The sequence below is a fragment of the Oculina patagonica genome, chromosome 11, assembly GCF_052425735.1.
Source record: "Oculina patagonica isolate OP01 chromosome 11, crgOcupat, whole genome shotgun sequence".
In the NCBI taxonomy this organism is placed as follows: domain Eukaryota; kingdom Metazoa; phylum Cnidaria; class Anthozoa; order Scleractinia; family Oculinidae; genus Oculina; species Oculina patagonica.
The window spans coordinates 16,618,462-16,637,969 of record NC_135768.1 but is presented as its reverse complement, the minus strand read 5'-3'; the positions used below and the strand labels follow the sequence as shown (position 1 = coordinate 16,637,969).

The 19,508-nt window shown below is 37.4% G+C and overlaps 2 protein-coding genes across 2 annotated transcripts; both read right to left on the bottom strand.

Annotated features, from left to right (window-relative positions):
- Window positions 1–829: 829 nt before the first annotated feature.
- Window positions 830–13,997, bottom strand: LOC144630343 (alpha-1,6-mannosylglycoprotein 6-beta-N-acetylglucosaminyltransferase A-like). Its single transcript, XM_078488700.1, has 18 exons — window positions 13,889–13,997; window positions 12,517–12,757; window positions 11,678–11,772; window positions 9,628–9,720; window positions 8,878–8,952; window positions 8,509–8,667; window positions 7,643–7,806; window positions 7,194–7,325; window positions 6,496–6,632; window positions 5,289–5,419; window positions 4,935–5,006; window positions 4,094–4,186; window positions 3,468–3,551; window positions 3,227–3,289; window positions 2,716–2,832; window positions 2,111–2,185; window positions 1,819–1,973; window positions 830–1,377 (listed from the first exon to the last, which is right to left on the bottom strand). The coding sequence occupies exons 1-18, from the start codon at window positions 13,892–13,894 to the stop codon at window positions 1,182–1,184; spliced, it is 2,088 nt and encodes a 695-aa protein (XP_078344826.1). The 5' UTR covers window positions 13,895–13,997; the 3' UTR covers window positions 830–1,181.
- A 1,717-nt stretch (window positions 13,998–15,714) lies between these two features.
- Window positions 15,715–17,011, bottom strand: LOC144631014 (E3 ubiquitin-protein ligase NRDP1-like). The gene has a single exon (XM_078489374.1). The coding sequence runs from the start codon at window positions 16,897–16,899 to the stop codon at window positions 16,015–16,017; it is 885 nt and encodes a 294-aa protein (XP_078345500.1). The 5' UTR covers window positions 16,900–17,011; the 3' UTR covers window positions 15,715–16,014.
- Window positions 17,012–19,508: the final 2,497 nt, after the last annotated feature.

Here is a 19,508-nt window from a genome sequence, read left to right as displayed (position 1 = left end):
TGAACAGTTCGATGGAATTAAAACTAGCAACCAAACGAAAGTTTTCGCGTTTTAAGCCGTACACCAAAGCGTCAACGGCTCTGTTGTACTTTCGACCGCTCGGGGAAAATATAATTCAGCGAACGACATCCAACCACCGTTTTAAAAAGAAAGACGTTTATTTTCATTACGGCCCTTCTACAAGGCAACCACGAATGAAATCGGTCCAGAAAATATTAAAAACTAAGCATGAAACCGAACTTTTTGACTCTTTTAACCCTAAACGAATCTGCTCTCTGCATGTTTTGCTCGCTATCTTTGTTTTCTCACACTGTCATGAACCCATTAGTTTATTTTTTTTTCGCGTCGGTTTTGATGCACAATTCAACCGTCAATGTTATAAAACAATTGGTTCATGCTTTTAGCTGTGCTCCATCGAGTTATGGAGCACTTGGGAAGTTTGGAGAGCACTCAAGAAGCTAGAGTTGCCCTCGGCTGTCGCCTCGGGCAACTCTTACGCTTCTTTCGTGCTCTCCAAACTTCCCGCGTGCTCCATAACTCGATGGAACACGCTAAAGCATGAACCAATTGTTAAATATAAGATAAAACCCCAAAACAGCCAAAATCTTACAAGAATTTCTTTTTATTTACGAAATTTTATTTATTTAATTTATGCTTAGTCGCGCAGCGAAATTGAACAAATATTATTCAAAAAATATATCTATAATTTGGTTTGCGCATAAAAGTTAGCGACACTGTAAGAAAAAAAACATTATTTGAGGAAAAAAGAAAGGTCACTGTATAAGAATAAGTTATGGTGAAGAATCAAAATTAAGTCAATAAACTCGTGTTCAAAATCCTTAAACGTTTATAGTGCTATTGGCAAAAGCCAGTTCTTGTGAAACCTTTGCATGCCTGCAATTGAGTTCTACCAAACTCGTCCTCTTGTTAAAAATTGACTCAAGTATTCAGTCAAGCTATACAAAACACACGCAACTTTGGCATCTAAATGTCTATCAAACAATAACCAAGACGCTTCCATTTAGCATTTTTCTCGGCGTGCAGCCTTAACTGACATCAAATGCAGCCCAGTCAATAAGACCAGGAGTCCTTCCTTTGCTTAGCATGCTTCACATAGTGCAACTTGTTCTTAATTGCCGTCAAATGCAGCAAAGACAATAAGACCAGGGTCTATACGTTGCTTAACATGTTTCACATAATGCCACTTGTTCTTTGCGGTACGAGCGACAAGGACAGACGCGTACTACACCAGGCCTGGCTGCTCGGCAGCTGAACAGCAATGGTTGACTCTGTAGGAGGCATGAGTTGTCTGTGGTGTTGAATGAAGGAGCCAGGATGCTTTCGCGGAAAGCAGTAGATTTGCACTGAACGCCATTCCTGAAAATTAGAAAAAAAAAATACACAATCGGCAGAGTGACAAATGCAAGAACTCGCAGCTGTTAAGTTCCCAAACTGCGCGCATAGGAAATTAGTCAAAAAAAGAAACAAGCCACCATGTTTCGGTTAGACATTGCTAAGCGAGGAAATGGCTGATGGTTGTTGCAGAAAGTGGTCCCAGGTTAAAACTGTTGCCGACGCGCAATAAAACAGAAGTAAAAAGTTATTTTACTTCTAGGGCATGGCGCAAAATGTTATGTGCAACAAAATGTCAAACCGTGTGACCGGCTCTTTAGCCTCAATTTGCACAACGATCAGAGAGTTAATTGCGTTTTCAAGTGAGTTAAGAATTATTTTGTGAGGTGAAGTACAGAAACGAGGTATTTGGGTCATTCTAGCAATTAACCATATTAGTCGTTAGCTGCTCGTTCACTTCTTTACCTTTCAAGAGTTTCCTTTGTGTTTAAAGACGTAAAGAACTTCGCCTCGCATGTGAGTTGTTTCTTGAGACAGGCCTCCACACAAGCCTCACCCTCTTCTCCCATGACAATCTTTAATTCACTTAAAGGTGGCCAATTTGTTTGCTTACAAAAGTCCTGTTGAAAAATCAATATTTCAAAATCATGTATGCCTCTTTCCTTCAATTCCTCGCGAATATGTTGTTAGATCTTATGATCAAAGAGAAAACACAAATACACCATGCAAACAGGCAAAATATTCAGCGTTTTCAAACCTGATTTTCAACATATGCATTTACTCGTTCGAGCATTCCAAGATGAGTAAACTCATATGGTAGATGAGGTTCTTCCTAGAATGAAAGCAACAGAAATGTTAATTCAAAAATCATCTTTGCTCTTGACTCACAAGACTCAGTTCACAGAGTTAGGGACCAGGAGAGCTGGTGCAAATAGGGGTAGGGTCAATGATTTTTATGCAGGAAAGAAAAAAAGGGGGCACATAAATTTATGCACGCGCAATAGGAAAGTTTAAGGGGGTGGAGGGAGAGGCTTAGCAAAAAATGTGCTTCATAAAAGGGGAAGGTCAGAAGAATTTGGACATAGTCTCCCACCATTTGTCCCAACCCTCCCCCCTCTAAAAAATGAGCGGTGCGTTAACAAAGCTAACTCTTCTTAGCAAAGCTATCTCTCCTCGCATTCGCTAATTAGCAGAATATACCGCAAGTTATCCCTAAATAAGGCGTCTCCAGCTTCTCTTCTTCAGATTCTCGCTGCCGAATCCAACAATTTGATTGGCTAAAATTTCCAAATAATAGGATTGGCCAACAAAAATCTATACCGACAGCACTCTCGCGAAGGTATAACCTATTAATGGTCTTACCTTGGCGTTGATAATTTCTAAGAGGGCTTCTCCCACTTCAGTTAAATTATTTATGTCAACTGTTTGAACGAAAGGCTTTCCAACGAAGACCTCAGCATAGGGATTTTGAGACGTTATCTGAAAAGGGACAAAAAAACAGTAAAGACAAACTAGTGCAAAATAAAAACATAACAAGGTTGCAAGGCGTGCCCAGCTCGAGAGAGTCTGGGCTCGTAAGCGGTGACGTCACTAAGGAGTACTCCAGTCCCAGTCTTTGCGCGGTCACTGAAACATGAGAGCACGCTTGGGGCCTAGGCTCATGACAACTTTCTTTGACAAGTACTCTTGTTAAAAACTCGTACACGAGCAAGTAGCACTATTTGAGACAATTTTCCTATGGCCAAGTTTGAATTAATTATGTTTCCCTCGGTTAACTCGAACCAGCAACTCAATCCACGGTAAGCGCTTTGTCTCTTTTTAAATTAGCTATTGCTTGGACCCAGGACCATAACGACAAGAACAAATACATTACCTTTCTATTCAAGGGTTTACCAGCAAAAAAGTCTGCATTGGTGCGATCCAGCGGTGGAACATACTATTAATAAAATAACAGTAAGTTAGGAACTGATTATTATGGCGATTTTTAAGATAATGATAAAAAACTATTTTGGTTCATCGTTTCTGGTCTTTGACCTTTCTAAATCCAGCTTCCTCGATCGAATGGCATGGGTGTTTAAATTTTTACCATACAATTAGTTGCAGTCTGACATTACCTTGGGATTAAGGAAGAAACATCCATTCGCTAAGGCCTCAAGGGCTGCTGGTCCCTCGAAAGGCTGACCGAGACCAACGAATACCTGAATAAGAAAAAAGCAATCAGACATAGATATCAACATTTTATATTTCTCTTCACTCCACAATTTCATTTTGTTCTTTGTTTCATAGCCTATAACATTCCTCGCTGAATTTTTTAACTTGTTTATGGGAATCTTTGACACATGACTATGCGCTTCCAAATAGTCTTTCCTCGACGTTAAGAGAAAATATTTTCCAGGTACAGGATGATTTATCTTAATTTCGAGGACTGTAAAAAAAATGTCAACAAAAAAACTTTAAAGAAATTATCTTACATTGGACTTTAATATTAATCCAACGTATTTTCTACCAAGTTCAAGGGACCTGTTTCAAAATAGCAAAACTACTGCAAGGTTATCTGCGGACCCAGACGCACTTCCGGCTGCCGTTTGGCGACAACAGGAAATGCGTCTGGGCTCGCAGGCTACTGCAAGGTTGGCAATTCCATTTCTTTAAAGATAAGTTTCCTAGTTGACTCTTTTCGTTATTTTCAATACATTGCTGCTTGGAAATAGAAGAAATTCTATCGTCAAGTAATAATCACCTTGCTAGATTCCAGCAGATTGACTAGCGTTGTAATATTCACAATTCCATGATTTATCACATATTCAGGCACTCCATACTGCCGCTGGCTCTCCTATTAAAAATAAACAAAAACAAGACAACAAAAGTATTTAGCGCATACCATAGAATATTTAAAACATCTAGGTCTGAATTGAGGATGAAGCTATAACCTCGGAAAAAATTTGTTAAGGTGGTATAATAATATATCACATGTGAAAATTTTAAGTCATTGGCTGTTTTCACACTAGAGACGGACAAATCGTCTGAGACGGACAAAACGTCTTAGTGTGAAAACGGGACGGATACGATTTTGGACGTTCAAGTCTTCTCAATTTGTCCGTCGATTTGGCCGTCTAGGAAGACGATTTTTCGAGGACGACTTGGTCATCTAGACGGACAAGTCATCTAAAAGCCGTCTTAAATTCACACTAGACGAAAAAATCTTCAGACGACTTGTCCGTCCAGACGATTAGACTGTCTTCTAGTGTGAAAACGACCATTGCAACACATCCTTCAAAAAAAATTTATTCACACATTTAAAGACAAAATTCAACCGTTTTGCCTCCGGTACACCTTAAGTGAGACAAAGACGCAAATTAAAGTTGCTGTCATTCTTCTAGTCAAAATGCACGAGTAAAAATTGAGTCTAAATTCGGCAATATATTTAACATTGGCAAATACCAATAATAGACACATTCTTGACTTAACGTTCTGTCCGGAAGTGACGGTTTATAAAGTCTATAAACAGCAGCAGAAATAACGTTGTAGAAAACCTAAAGTAACATGAGATAAAGACCATTATATTTAAATAAATTACTTACATTTGTTCCGCCTAAGGTTGCGTGAACATCGTTAAAGTATCTTTTTACTGTATTGATGTAGTAACCATACCCCTGGGGATAAAATAAAGTGGTATCGTTGTTAAAACAAGAGGTTTTGAGAAGAAGCTGGCCATTCCTTGGCTTTTGCATATGAAGAAAGGGGAGCAGAACGGGCAAACAAAATCATTCCATAATGTATTTTTCCAAACTTTCCAAACTAAAAATGTGTAGTTTACAGAAAGCTTTCTTTAATTATATATAATTTCACATTTGCATTTTCAGGCGCGAAACCAAGAAGGCGTCATATTTTCCAGCTATTTATAGTGTAACGTGTTATTTTTCCGTAGTGCAAACCTTCCAAAAAAGTGGATCCTTTCCATAAACTAGAGCTGCCTTTCGCGTCTCAGGTCCGTTTAGGTGGCTTTTATTTTCTTGTGATCTTCGTGGGACAGCAAAGCCAAGGAACGAGTTGTCTGGACTGTGTGCTGTAAGAAATAAATATCTTCAGTATTAAAGTCGTAATATGACAATAAAGTGTATTTTTTAAGAGATCCAGTCTTTATGAGAATGAAGTTGATTCTACGCCTCCACAAATTGGATAAATTAAATGAGTTTTGTCACTGACAAGTGACAGTGCAAATCGACCTTTTCTCCTCAAGTTTGTCATTTGTAATCCGTCCAATCTTCCTTGGTCGTAATTTAAGCATCCTTGTTTATTTTCGGTTTACTTAACTGTTTAATTTTTCTAACTTAAAAAAAATCATTTTAAGGTATCCAATTATTTAAAGCTGATTTCCATTCCGTACTGCGCAGATTCGGGGTTTGTTTTCGTTTTTGTTTTGAATTCGTTGAAACGTTACATTTCGATGACAGCATACATGAAGTTTTTTAGTTCGCCATTACGGTTCGTTTCGTTCAAGAATTCCCGATGAGCTGAAACGTCGGTATGAAATAGCGTCAAGGTTCTTCTACCCGTTATTATTTGTTCTGCAAGGATATCTGGCGTTAATAATGAAGAAAAAGGTAAGTTTGTCACGGAATTTTTAGTTTTGCTTGTAAACATTCCTTCGTGTGAGGCTCACATAAACATTGCAGCCGAGATTGCGCAGTACGGACTGGAATTCATCTTTAACAGTAGTATATCAGCTCTCGTAGGCTTGTAATTCAACTCAACAGCTGACCTCTGGTGTAGCAGTTGCTTTTGTATTTGAAAGTTTTTTTATTGCTCTCTCGAAGGGTAGCGAGCCATTCATGTGACACTTTGCAAGAGCTTCTACCCAATTGGCTAAATTAAATGAGTTTCGTCACTGACAAGAAACATCTTGACATATCTCGGCTCCTTTAAAGGTGATTTCCTTGAAAATCAAAATTTCTTATCTATCACAAACACAACCAAAAGAAAGACGAGCTAGCGTAAACGGTTCCCTTTACTTGTCTCCTCTCAACTGGAGTGGAAGCTGACGTCATATTTCAGTATTAATAAAGTTATCTTCACGACATTTGTTTAGGTCGTTCAAAGTTTATTCAACAATATGCGGCATGTGTAAAATACGATACTCACGATACATCGTCATAAACTGAGGAAGTTGAAGGTCAAGATCTCCCCAGGGAGATCTACCACCGGGAATCTCCTCTGTGTAAGTTTTGTAGTTGAATTCAGCATCTGTTCCAAATGAGTCTAAAACACGCAACTTGCACCTGTGTAATGGCAATAATTTCAATTTGCTTCCGTTAATAAGTAAATCAAAGAAAGAGCAAATGTGCGAACGTCAACGAACAAACGAACAAACCAAAGAACGAACGAACAAACGAACGAACGAACGAACGAACGAACGAACGAACGAACGAACGAACGAACGAACGAACGAACGAACGAACGAACGAAACGAAACGAAACGAACGAGAACGACCCGAAGAATCGACTCAACCGTATCAATGGACGCACGTACACTAAGGTATACAATTGTTAGTCCATTCTGTCTGCCAGCCAGCCTGACTGCCTGCCTTTCTGTCTGCTATTATACCATGCCCGACCAACATAAAACAAAAATATATCGTCTCGAAACCGTTTTACAAAAACAAAGTAGGAAGATTAATCGATATCCAACTCATGTGCAGCTCGCGCTCGTGAAATAATTGTTAAATAAGGTTGCCACCTAGTAAGATATTAGTTATTGTCCTTTCTCGATCTCTGCAAAGTGATAAGATGACAAATTCAGGGAAGTTATTTAAATATTCAAAAACGAGTAAATAACAAACCTGTGTCGTGATTTGTCCGGTCCGCTCTTTACCGCTAAGATTAAAACACCCATGATATCAGTAAAAATAAGATCCAGTTCCTCTGGCATAGTTTGACGTGCGCAACCGTCAGAGGCTGGGTGTATTAGGGACCTGGAAACGAAATAAGTTAGTCTCTCAGTTTTGAATTTTCGTACTTATGCATTTACCAATCAGATACACTACACAATCTCTGCAAAGCTATGTCATCAATTTGGAATGTTTTGCAAAGAACCAGTTAGACTCCTCTAGTACGAGGGACGAACTAGTCGCGCAGAGATACATTTGTATAACGGAGTTTGCCGTCTTTAGTGAAGCCATTTTCTCTTCTTCATTCGGCTCAAGGCCTATCTCCACGAAGTTATCATTAAAAACGGTAGCTACAAAGCAGTCAGTTATTAATTAGTGATGAGTTAAATGCGTTTTCTCACCATGGGACATCTTCCACTTGAAAGCCAATGACCAGATCATGACCTAAAATGTACAAGGCACTTATTAGATCACACCACTGGGCCAGTTCCCCTAAAGGTCCTCCATTGAAGGCCCCGTCTAAAAAGAACTTGTGCTCCCCCATTCCAGCCATATACATCAAGATCTGTAAAACAAGGATAGTCTTTAATCACGGTGAAAATATATTCAACGAGAAATGTCATGAAAAGTGATCCTAGCCTGCGAAGAGGCCCCTTCAGTATAGAGTATAGGGGGAAACGATTAGCTAGCGGAGCGAAGCGAGAAAGAAAATAGGAAAGCCGAGAGTGCTTTCATACTGCGTTCGGTTTGCTCCGCACGCAGTTTTTTGTACCCCACTAGGAAGGAGCCTTGATCCTATAAGTTGCGTAGTCCATGTAAGCAATTGGTAAAGAAGTCTGAGAAAAGAAAACCATGACCTCCGCGCTGACGATGCGATGCTATTATTAGCAGACCTTCATGTAAGCATTGTGAATTGTGACTTCAGTTGTTCCCGTGATAGGAATGGTATTATACCACTGGTGAATATGGTTGAAATTATGAAGGGACAAAATAATTATCGTAATTGTGTTTGCAATTGACAAACTATCTTTCCTATCAACAGTTATTCGTCCAACCTTCGGTGAATAAAAAATGATTTACTTCTGCTACGTATTGGGAAACATTTACGAAATTCACCAAGCGCTCGCTTTTCCCGACCAGTGTTTTCGAGTTTTCTAAATTGCAAACTAAGCTCTATTCGTGTAACATGACGTTATAGCTATAAACACCCCGGCAACATGCAAGACACTAACCAATCAGAGAGCACCGTTATATAACGTTCGTGTACCTTTTTTCTTCTCCTTCCATGCAAGGTCGTCCTCAAACCCAGTTCTTCAATAGCTCTTATCCAGTGAGGCCAAATTCCCTGAATTCGTTTTCTCATCCAGGAGTATCTCTCCCCTTGAAACTTGTCGAGGAGTGCGGACAGATTTGTTTGAATAACCGCCTTAAAAAATGGAAAAAAAGAAATAGGTATGGATGTAAAAAGGTTTTAGAATTTGTAGCAATGTCTCTCTTCTTTTTTAGAGGGTGGATAGTAAAAAAAAAATTAAGAAGCTTGAAAGAACTGAAACGAAAAAATTAATAAAACTTTCATAATGATGCTTAAAACAAACTAAATAAAATTATCTCTCCTCATTTGCGATCGAAATATCACCTTTTGCCACTCCGTTGCAACATTAAAGGGATTTCTGTGTCGTCGCCATGGCAATACTGGGCACCAAGCTTCCACCTGTTACAAACGACAAATGTAAACTGGGTTGGTTTTCTGTAAGTACACTAGAAGCCCGTTTTTACCAACTTACACAGATCTGACCTTTTCGATCCTAAACAAGCAACATCGATGGATTAAATCACTTTTTTTTCTCTGTACCAAACGTGAATTTACTATAAGAGCTGTTCTAGCTTGGGACTGGAAAGTATGTCCGATATTTGTGGTTACTTGATTCGCTATCTTTGATTTCGTTATTTATCAAATAGAGAAGCCAAAAGCTTTGCATTAAAATACCACAAAACACGAGGGACATCTCTAAGGGCCTGTTCAAAAGTTGACCCTGAAAAGAAGGTAACCTTCTCCCTCAAACCATCTTTTATCAGGCGTTAATAAGGGAAAAGTTGTCCCTCCCAGCAAAAAAAAATGGCCCTCTCGATTTCGCGAGTGCTCTGTATTTTCAGACTTGTCCCTGGTAGTCGAGTCAAAAGATCCAGTACGTTTACATGCCAAAAAAAGTTGGCTCGCCCCCAGGGTCACCCTTCATTCAAAGTGAGTGACCCTCTACCTGGGTCACTCAGAGCCGACTTTGTGATTTTGTCATATAAACGGTTTGCAGCTAGTCAAGAATCGAACGGCTTATCCAATTAGAGATGAAAATTGTTGTTTCATTTTGCATCACGTCTTGTGCCTTACCTCACTCAAATACTGAACAACAGAGCAGACGTTGCTTGGATCTACTTTATATTTCTCGCCGTGGCATTTTTGGTTCCACGTCTTGTTAAATTCCTGTATAGGTTGAAAAGAGAAATGTCTATTTCTGAAAGTACGTCAAACATATATTACAAACAGAATATAAAACCCTACCATGCAGTGGGGTTCGAGAGTTGTTATCAGTTTATTTTTGTATCTGCAGATTGTTGAGCTCCGTGGCTAGCTCATTTTGCCGCACAAGGAACTATTTTTTTTAGTATAATTTCAGAGGTGATTATAAGAATTGAAGCATTCTGATTGGTCGAGAAGCTCGGCTTATGAGGCTTTATAAAATAACTCAGATACTACGCGCGCTCTTATTGGTCAAAAACCTATGTACTATTGTACCGGTAAAGTCCCGCTTCTGTTCCGACATGGCCGCACTACGCTCGATTACGCATAAGGACGAAGAATTAAACTTAGTTTAATGTATTCTTTTGGTCTATCTGATGGTTAAAACGGAGGATATATGATTCTCGTAAATGATCATGAAAATTTACTGAGGGTGGATCACAAAATTGAATTTTCCCGCCCACCACGAAGGAACTATAGAGAAAAAACGAAAACGCAGAGACAAACATATGAGAAGGAACACAATAAACAGGTCCGCTTTCACTGGACTGGAAAAATATTAAAAACATGGATATGGTTCCATTCAACATAAACTCGGAAAATTTATTTGAAAGGAATTAAAACTGATCAAATTGGTCGCGATGAACATGAATTATTTTGATGGCAGAACCTCACGCTGAGTTCTTGTTCGCGCTTGAATTATATTTTCAGTTTTACGTGCTTCAGTGCTTTCTCCCAAGTCTGTTATTCGGCGAAAACGAAAGAATACGGAATAAATAAATTCAGAACAAATTTCTAAAGCACTGTTGTGTGTGGAGCTGAACCTGTGTTTTATTCTTTCGGCCGCTGTGATTGGTTTACCGCGTCATCCGATGAACTTGTTGAGAATAAGGCATTTGATCACGAAAAATAAAACAGATTCCTATTTCTTTGAAGAACGTTTTCTATAGTTATTTCATAAAAGCAATAAACCACACATTCTAGGGCTTTACTGGCGTAATAAAACCACTTGGGATGTTGGGAGAACACTCGAAAAGCTTGGATGTTTTAAACACTGGGAATTTTTCAAATTAACTACCAAGGCTTTTGGACCGAAAATATTTTCAAGAGATGGTTCTCAAGGCATTAGAAATGATCGTAAACACGGCGGTTTTGGCGATCGATGAGAAACTCAGTCAGATCGATTGAGCAAACATTATTTAGTTTTCTTCTCACCGGAGCTACTCATTTTCGAGATGATTCCCACATTCGCTTAGAAGTCATCAACAATCATACAAAGGTACCGGACATCTATCTTTCTCATTGTGTTTGTTTTGTTCCGTTTTATTGCTTTAACTTAAAAAATTCTAATTGTAATCGATGAATTAAACTGGTTTACACCGTATGCAAGCGAACACTTGTGTTTGCTGTTTTCTCGTTTGCTATCGTTATTTTTTAAGTTCTTGATTATCACCTCTAAAAATTATACTAAAACAATTATTCGCCTTAGGCTCAGTGATTATTGTTGAATAATCCCCTCGACTTCGTCTCGGGGATTATTCAACAATAATCACTTCGCCTTCGGCGAATAATTGTTAAATATTTTTGGTGTTTGTTGTTGGACATAGTTTTTGTGTGAACTATGCTCACTGATCAACAAAAAGACATTTGAACAACAAAACTGACTGAAGGCATGAATTCATTCTCGAAGATGTGAATAAACCGTATCTTCAAGTAAAACTGTCAAAATTTTTCAAGTTTTAGGCCACTTCTTCATACCAGTCCGTAGCCACACAACTTTATACAAGTTTTACGACAGGTGCAGTATATTTAAGCAAGGCCAGACGACTAGTAGATTTCCAGTTAATACCAACACCTCCCGTAGATTTTCACGTAGCCCCAATGTTGGTGACATTGCCTCTTTAATCTAAAAGTGACTTACCTGAACTTTCTTGGAGCAAAAGGGGTATAATGGGTCTTCTGGGATATCACACGTGACCAGTGTATCGCTGACATTGGTTGGTTCTCCTGTTGGAACTTAATATATATAAAAAATCGATTAAAAATAATTGTAGTTGAGTTGCATTAGGTTTGGTCTAAAGTTTAATTTCGAAATATATATAATTAGATTGTTTGATTATTACTGCAGTTTCTCAGATAATTTTATAATTTATGGGCAAGCTATATAATAATACATTGAAAACCATTAACAATTATTCACCGCAGGCATAATAAGCCTAGTAAATAACAATCTTAAAGAACTTACTAACCCAAGAGTAAATAACGTAGTTATTTACTCTTGGGTTAGTACGTAAAGCATATTACGTAGAACATATTAAATATCATGTATAATTTCGTAAAAAGTACGTAGAACATATTAAATATCATGTATAATTATGATCACCAAATAATCCACTAATTTAAATTGCAAGCACATGAAAACCAATATCTCTTTTAAATTACAAGAAAAAGGAAAAGAAAAAATAGCCATGAATGAAGATTAACTGATTCTTATTTTGATAATTTTCTTTGAAGACGTCAAAAGCTACAAAAAAATGGCAGAGTTCTAGAATGGCTGAAACAAATTTTATTCATTGTGTATCGCGGCTAACTTTAAGTGATACTCGCAAGGATAATTTTAATTTCACCCAATTTTTAACTACCACCTAGTGAGCTTATCCCAATGTTAAAATCCCTGTAACAGTTATAAAAATTCATAAACTAAAACGGCTTTTTCCTTCAATCGAGAACGACATTTTAGATCAAAATTATAACACCTACCATCAATAATTGCGTGTGCTTTCAAAATCGTCTTTGCGGTTGTTTTTCCTCCGTTGCTAAAACTCGCACCATTTTTTTCAACGTGAGAGGTGACCTGAAAAATACTGATTTGGGCCGTGAAGAAAAACAGCGCGAATCCCGACCAAATCAGTAAAACTGTTCCTTTCGAAAACAGTCGCTTCATTTTCATTAGTTCCAATGTCGAACTGTCAGTGAAAGCTTGCCATGTATCGCTGGTTACCTTTAAGGCAAATAAAACAATTCTAAACGGGAATGTTAAGATTTCTATGGCAACTTGTTCATAAATGCGTCAAGTAGGTTCAAATTGTGTTTTAGGCTTTATTCCTAATTTTCAGCCGTAGTTATTATATAGCATTTACCATATTGATGTAAGGATCATCTTTTGCAAAACTACAAGTAAATTTTAATTTTGATAATTTGGAACTCTTGTAAAATCGCTTAAAACAAAACGTCTTCCGTCAACATCAAGAAGGCTAGTTTATAATAATTAAAAATTCGGCACTAATTTGCCTACATGTCAATTTGCATGAAAATTTCTGTCACCTTCTAATTTAAATTTAAAATAATTATCTTAAGTCACTCCGTTCAGTAGATCGCATTTTGTATAATTTGCTAGAGAACGTGCAGCCAAAATTTTACGCCGACTTCGAATAAACACAATTATGCAAAACCAGTAAAATAGTCGGGTTTCTAAAACTTACTGAAAGCGAATATTTCATAAATCAATTTTTTTAAAAATCATTTAACATCGTATTCGATGACATACAAACGCTGTATTTCGCACTTTGCCTATGAATAATTTGAACTTATTCATTTTAGGATTAGGGTCATATACAATTTTAGGAACCGAACTTGCTCTAGAGATCATGTTTAAGGGATCGAAGAGATTTGAAAGTATCCGACTCTCATAGCTTCTGGATAGAAATAGCGAATGATTTAAATTTAAGTTCGGAGCACGAGTTTAAAGACTATGTTACATGGGACCAAGATAAATTATATTTATTGTTTTAACTCTATTCTTGAAAATTTATCCATATAAAGAGAAAGGTTTGTTTTAGTGCACTTTACGGGAACTTTACTCGGACTGACCAGATACGTCCGCAACGCGTCCAAACTTCACACCGAATGGCGACGGATAAACCAATTTGAGGAAGCGCCGACCGAAGGCGCGCTAAGCAAAATTGTTAATAATACTCGAGTTACACAGCACAAATACATGAAAATACATGACACATTTAAATCTAATAACAAAGAAATTTCAAATTTCGTTAGTTTTTATACAAATTGTGTCTTCATGGCGCAGATCAATCATCGATCACCGCCTAAAATGTGAATAACAGTATTTCCCTACCTCCATTCTGTAAAAGCCCCTTCAACGGTCGGCCTGTACATGAACATTCACGACCACGAAAGAAACTGAATACTATTAATTTTAAGCCGGCAAGAAAAACGGAATATTTATAACCTCCCCATAGCCATTTTGGTGAAGAATCGAAGGCAAACTCAGTATTATACACCCTCGGTTTAGCTTCGATAGTTTATTTCAACTCATCGAAATACAGAATTCTCATTAAATTAGTTACTCTTTTTTATAAGCTATACAGAGGTCCCATATTACTTGGATACCGCATTTTAATTGGTTAGCTTTAATTTCATTTATTGCGTGTTCAAGAATCACCTTTATTGTCACAGCGAACCACTGTCGCTAGAATATGGCACTATTAGAAATGTTCCGATTAAACTTATAAATAAGAAAACTGGTTCAGTTTACAAAGCATCATAAAAGAACGTTTTATTGCCAGAAGTCGTATCGTTTTGATTAGATTTACAAAGTTCAAGCTATAATATCAAGAGTATAGGTTACTCTTCAGAAATAAATAAAATACTTCTAAGCGAGGATACATTTCTATGGTTACACGACAATGGTGCCCAGTGTCCAAAATGTTTTATGGAGATAAAAGCGTAAGACAGCATAATTTCAACAATCAAACGCTGGAGTTTTACTTTCAGAAAACAAATGTTTTATCGAGTCTGGGTTCTGTAATAGAAGTAAGTTAATTAAGAAAACTAAATCCTCTCTCATGAACAAAAAACCGTAGAACAACCACTTGAAAAATTAATACGTGTCAGAATGTTCGTATAGCTAGCTGGCATAGCTTATTTTAATCTTTTTAAAAATCATATTTGTTTGTTTGATTGTGATTGTAACTTTAAAAAATTGAACTTACAACACATCCGACCCTCGTGTTTTCCGAAATTAAAAAAAAATCGAGTGGTATGAATGATTAAAGTAGAATCCCGATTGCTCGCACCCTCGGTTTCTCGAAACTCCCGATTTCCCGAACCAATTTTCGTTTCCCTTGGAGGTTGTACTAAATAAATTTATTATTATTTTTGTCATGCAGATCGGAGTTTGTAATTCTGAGCAAGACCTTGGGTATACGTGGGTAAAATGTCTCCCGCAACCTCCCCCATGAAACAAGGTACCCTTCCGAGGACTCGTACCAGTGTAAAAGAAATTAGGACGCAACTGATCGGTATTTAGTTTTATTGTTTATTGTTCGGAAATTGGCAATTTTATTAATGGCCCTAGATGGTAAGTGTGACGTAAATGTCAGCTTCAATTATTGTTTTTGAAATTTTGGCTGTTTGTCAGTTATAACTAAAGATGTCAATATTGAAACAAGATTTGGCAGCCTCCGAGGTATAATAATAATAATAATAATAATAATAATAATAATAATAATAATAATAATAATAGCTTTTATTTATACACGATAAATATTGCAGCATAATAGCTGTGTGGTCGTGTCTTATGAAAATAAAAAAAAAGAAATAAAAAACGCTAATCCCTAGTGATAAAATTTAAAAACTTTCTTATGAAATAAGCGCGGGCCTCCTATGGTCGGCCCTGCAAATTTATTCACTTCTAACAAAGTCCGCATTAGGCTGGGAAGCAAAGAGTTCTTTCTTCTTAGATTATATCCGCTCTCTTGTTTTGACCACAAGTGACGTAGGTGGGAGGGAGCATCTCCGGAGACACATTTGTACACTAAACAAAGTATCCGTCGAATGTACATTTGCTTTAAAGACTTCCACTTGGTTTCAGTAACCTCATCTGAGGGGGTAAGCCAGTCGAGACCGTAAATCAACTTGGCCGCATACCATTAAACATGTTAAAGCTTCTTACGACAATAAACCTAATTCTTTCTTTCTTTCAAAAAAAAAAAACGTCGAGTTTCATATTACACAAATAGACATATTTTTCTACGAATAACTGAGCCCACGCTACCAGCTCTGTGATCAGAGGCGTTGCCAGGCAGCGTGACGCGGCAACTACTGAATCAGGGAGGGTTGTCCAGTTTCTTGATGGCAAACTAATTTTGGTAATAGCAGGTTTTAGAATACACGCACAAGTTCTGGCTATAAAAACGTTATTTTTTCATCTATCTAGTTTTCCCTGTATGTCTGCCAAAGTCAGCTTAATAGACGCTCTTGGGCGATGCTTTTTAACCAGGTGCTCAGCGTTCCCCGCTGCGATTCTGTAAACCAATCACAAGCCGAAGCTGTCGCCAGAAGCATATGAACATCCTGCCAGAAGGCGGCGCTATTGCGGTAATAGTCGAAACAGCGTTTAAGACAAGCAAAGATACGTTCTGCATCCACGTAAGGTGGCTTGTTGACCAGAAAACGGGAAATAAAACTTGCAAGATGAGTAATGCTTCGAGGAGAATAGCCGTAGGCGTAATCTGGGTCCCATGCTGAATCGAAATCTTCTGCGTGTATCTGGCTTTGTCGGACATGCTTTCGCACGCGTAAGTCGCGTAAAATGCGTTTGAGTCTGCGCACAGTTTCTTCAGAAATCTGAAGAGATTTCTTGGTCTTGATGAGCTCATTTTGTATCGCCGCAATCTCGGCTTGAACTTGGCCATTGAGAAAGTTCGAACTGTTTAGCTTGTGGCATACGCTTTGGTGTTCACGAATTTTGCTCTGTGAAAACATTTCATCGCATCCACTGCATTCCACGAGAGTAAAACTACAGCTCTTCAAATGGCCTTCCAACCCGCCAAGATTTAGAACAGTCGTACAGCCGTTTACCGCATTTTCGCACTCCACAGAAAGCCCCTCGATGAATCCTCTCAAAGACAAAACGGGCGCGGTCTTGGATAAATTCACGTCGCGACGACATACAGGACAAGTTTTATCTCCCTGACTTGCAGCGCTTAACCACTTCTCTAAACACTCTTCGCAAAAGGTGTGCCCGCAATTCGTCACAAGCGGTTTTTTAAACACTCCCGCGCAAATTCCACACAGTAGGTTTCGATCGACTTGCGAAACAAAAATACTGGTGCTGTAACCCATTTTTTGTGCAGCACAACTCAGATTACGTTTACCGCCTACAAGATCCCAGCGCGCAAATAACAACGCCACAAGACGATTAACATTAATAAAGTAATTGATATCGAGGTGGCGCGCTTTCAAAACAATTTCCTAGTCGAAACAAAGGAAGCGTGTTTAGTAACTGCAACTCTCGCTGCTTGTGGTTCATTAAGTAACAGCGGGTCGCCCATTCATGGCACGAACAGGTGATTTTATTCAGTACGTGTACAGAAAAGGATTTTCAACGCTGTTTTGTAGCTTGCGCTAAAGAGTTTACGACTTTTCAGTACTAAAAACAAGATAACGAAACCATCAGTTGAACAGAAACTTAAAATTTCTTGTGTCAGTGAACTAAAGAGCGAGCCTGCGGTTTTTGCTTCACAATTGAAGAGGTGGTTGCGTTGTGTAAGTAGCATGTAATGCCTCCTAGCAACAAGCGGATCTCGTCTAACCCTTCATTTTGTACGTATATTTTTTTGGCTGGATTGCAATTATGCAACAAATCTTTCAGTGCTAAACTAATATCATTTAGCTAACTGGCATGTTCATTCTATCAGCATATTGTATATCACTGCCAAAGTTTCTTTGATAATTTCAGTAATGAATGTATCACACACAAGAACGGTGAAAACTTTTCTCCATTTAGTTAAATGTTTACTTCAGCTGTATCTGCATAGTTTTGTTTTCTGTCTTTTCCGTGTCAGTGTCAAAAATGATCGATTTATATTTAATTTTTTACGTAATCTAGCCTAAAGTGAGATTTCTTTCTTTTTCAGGGTTTAATACAATAAACTTTCCAACAAAAGCTCATGTGAATTAAGGCATGGTTCTTCTTTTCATGCGACGTTTTGGTCATTTCTTCTTGATTTGTTCTTTTCCTTAAAAACGTTGCTTCTTTTTGTTTGATTATATATGAAATGAAATTTTCTAATGATTGGCTCAGCTCTAAGTGGTCACGTGACTGACCACGCCCACAATTGTAAAAATTATGTGCATTTAAGTTACGGGAAGTAAATGTACAAGAAAACTCTCGTGTTTTCTCTCAAAACCTTTACCTCACCTAGTCAAACGTCCGGCTAAACGGGGATTATGAAAAATGTTTATTATTTCTTCAATATTTCCTATTTTTGCCTAGTCCCAGTCCCTCTCCAAAGAAAAGACGTTGTAATTGAAACAAAAGAATTGAATTTGTAAATCCCCGATTAGTTCTCTATACTTGGTAGTTACAGCCATTCGCAGAAATCAAAATTAGTCAATCGTTATATTTGCAAGTTCTCGTAAATTTGGTTTGAAATTTATATCAATAATTGGGTGTGGTATGTCACGTGACCAAGCAGGAATAACTTTTAAACCAAAAACTGAAACATTTCGTACAAACATTTCACTTTATGCAAGTTTATAAGCGAAAACTTAAAAAACTTTTAGATTAGACCACCCCCCTCCAAAATTTAGCTTGACCCATTCCTTAATTCACTTGAGAGCTAATGAATAGAAATATGTTAAAAAAAGAAAATGAATTTAGTTCCGTAGTTCAGCAGTTATTTTTAAGCCCTGGACATAATTCCGTCTTCAGTGCATGCTATGTCAATTCTAAGGATGTCTTCTGATATCCTATCGTTATAGCTTATCTCGACTCACATTAGCCACTTGAGAAAGTTGCAAAGGCGTCAAGCGTTTTTAAAATCGCAGGCGTCGAAAGCGTCAACCGTTTTGAAAACATTTTATAAGTGTTTTACGAGTTTTTTTTCATCCTAAATTAAAAGACAAAAAATGGGGTTACATTAAAACTAAAACGGAACACGGCTGCCGAGTTCAAAGATTGAATAAATACGAGCAAGTTAGGAAAGATGACTAAAATTGAAAAAATTCTTCTCTTTTTATTTTATTTTATTTTATTTCGTTTTTAACGAGTCAACGAAGGACTTTTATCTAACGAAGGACTTTAATCTATTGAACTAAATCAGACACTGGTTGCTTAACTTAAGACATGATATTAAGCCTGTTTTTTTTTTTTACACAAATCCTTTTTTTTAATCAGTGAACCTGATTTTAAATTTATATAGAATTACTGATTAGATAACGTATTAATTATCGGTTCGCTATTCAACTAAATGTCAGATTTCTTTCTGAAAATTCTTATATCATAAAAATGATAAATAGTAATTCGGTTTCTTTTGTTGTTTTTCATGACGAAAGAAACACTGAAACTAGGAGGTAAATTCGTAAAAATATCTTTTTACGATTTTTTTTAACAAGCACACAATAACATGGGGTCGCTAATTGTTCCAAGCGGAACGTAAATTAAAAATATATATTTTTTATTCACAGTTATACCAAGAGAAAGCCTCTAAGGCGCTGAATGAACGCAACTTTGTATCCAAAACAACTTTTTGAGTGGTTTTAAAAGCTTTCATTAGTTAAACTATAATTACCATTTCAGTCTGTCTAAAGATAAACCCGATTTAAAAAAAAAAGAATACTCGACTAAAGGCATAAAAAACGAGGTATAATTCACTTTACTTTACAGCTTTCCTGAATAAAAGCTTGGTTTTTCCTTAGCCATATACCATAAAATGAGAACTAAAAATGAC

What these genes read in the sequence shown, in the direction of transcription:
- LOC144630343 (XM_078488700.1), bottom strand. An exon ending in ATGGAAGGAGAAGAAAAAAG is followed by an intron (nt 7,807 to 8,508) that starts GTACACGAACGT and finishes CTTGTTTTACAG; the next exon opens with ATCTTGATGTATATGGCTGG. An exon ending in AGGATCCACTTTTTTGGAAG is followed by an intron (nt 5,007 to 5,288) that starts GTTTGCACTACG and finishes TTTTATCCCCAG; the next exon opens with GGGTATGGTTACTACATCAA.
- LOC144631014 (XM_078489374.1), bottom strand. Translation starts at nt 16,899, where the DNA reads ATGGGTTACAGCACCAGTATTTTTGTTTCGCAAGTCGATCGAAACCTA.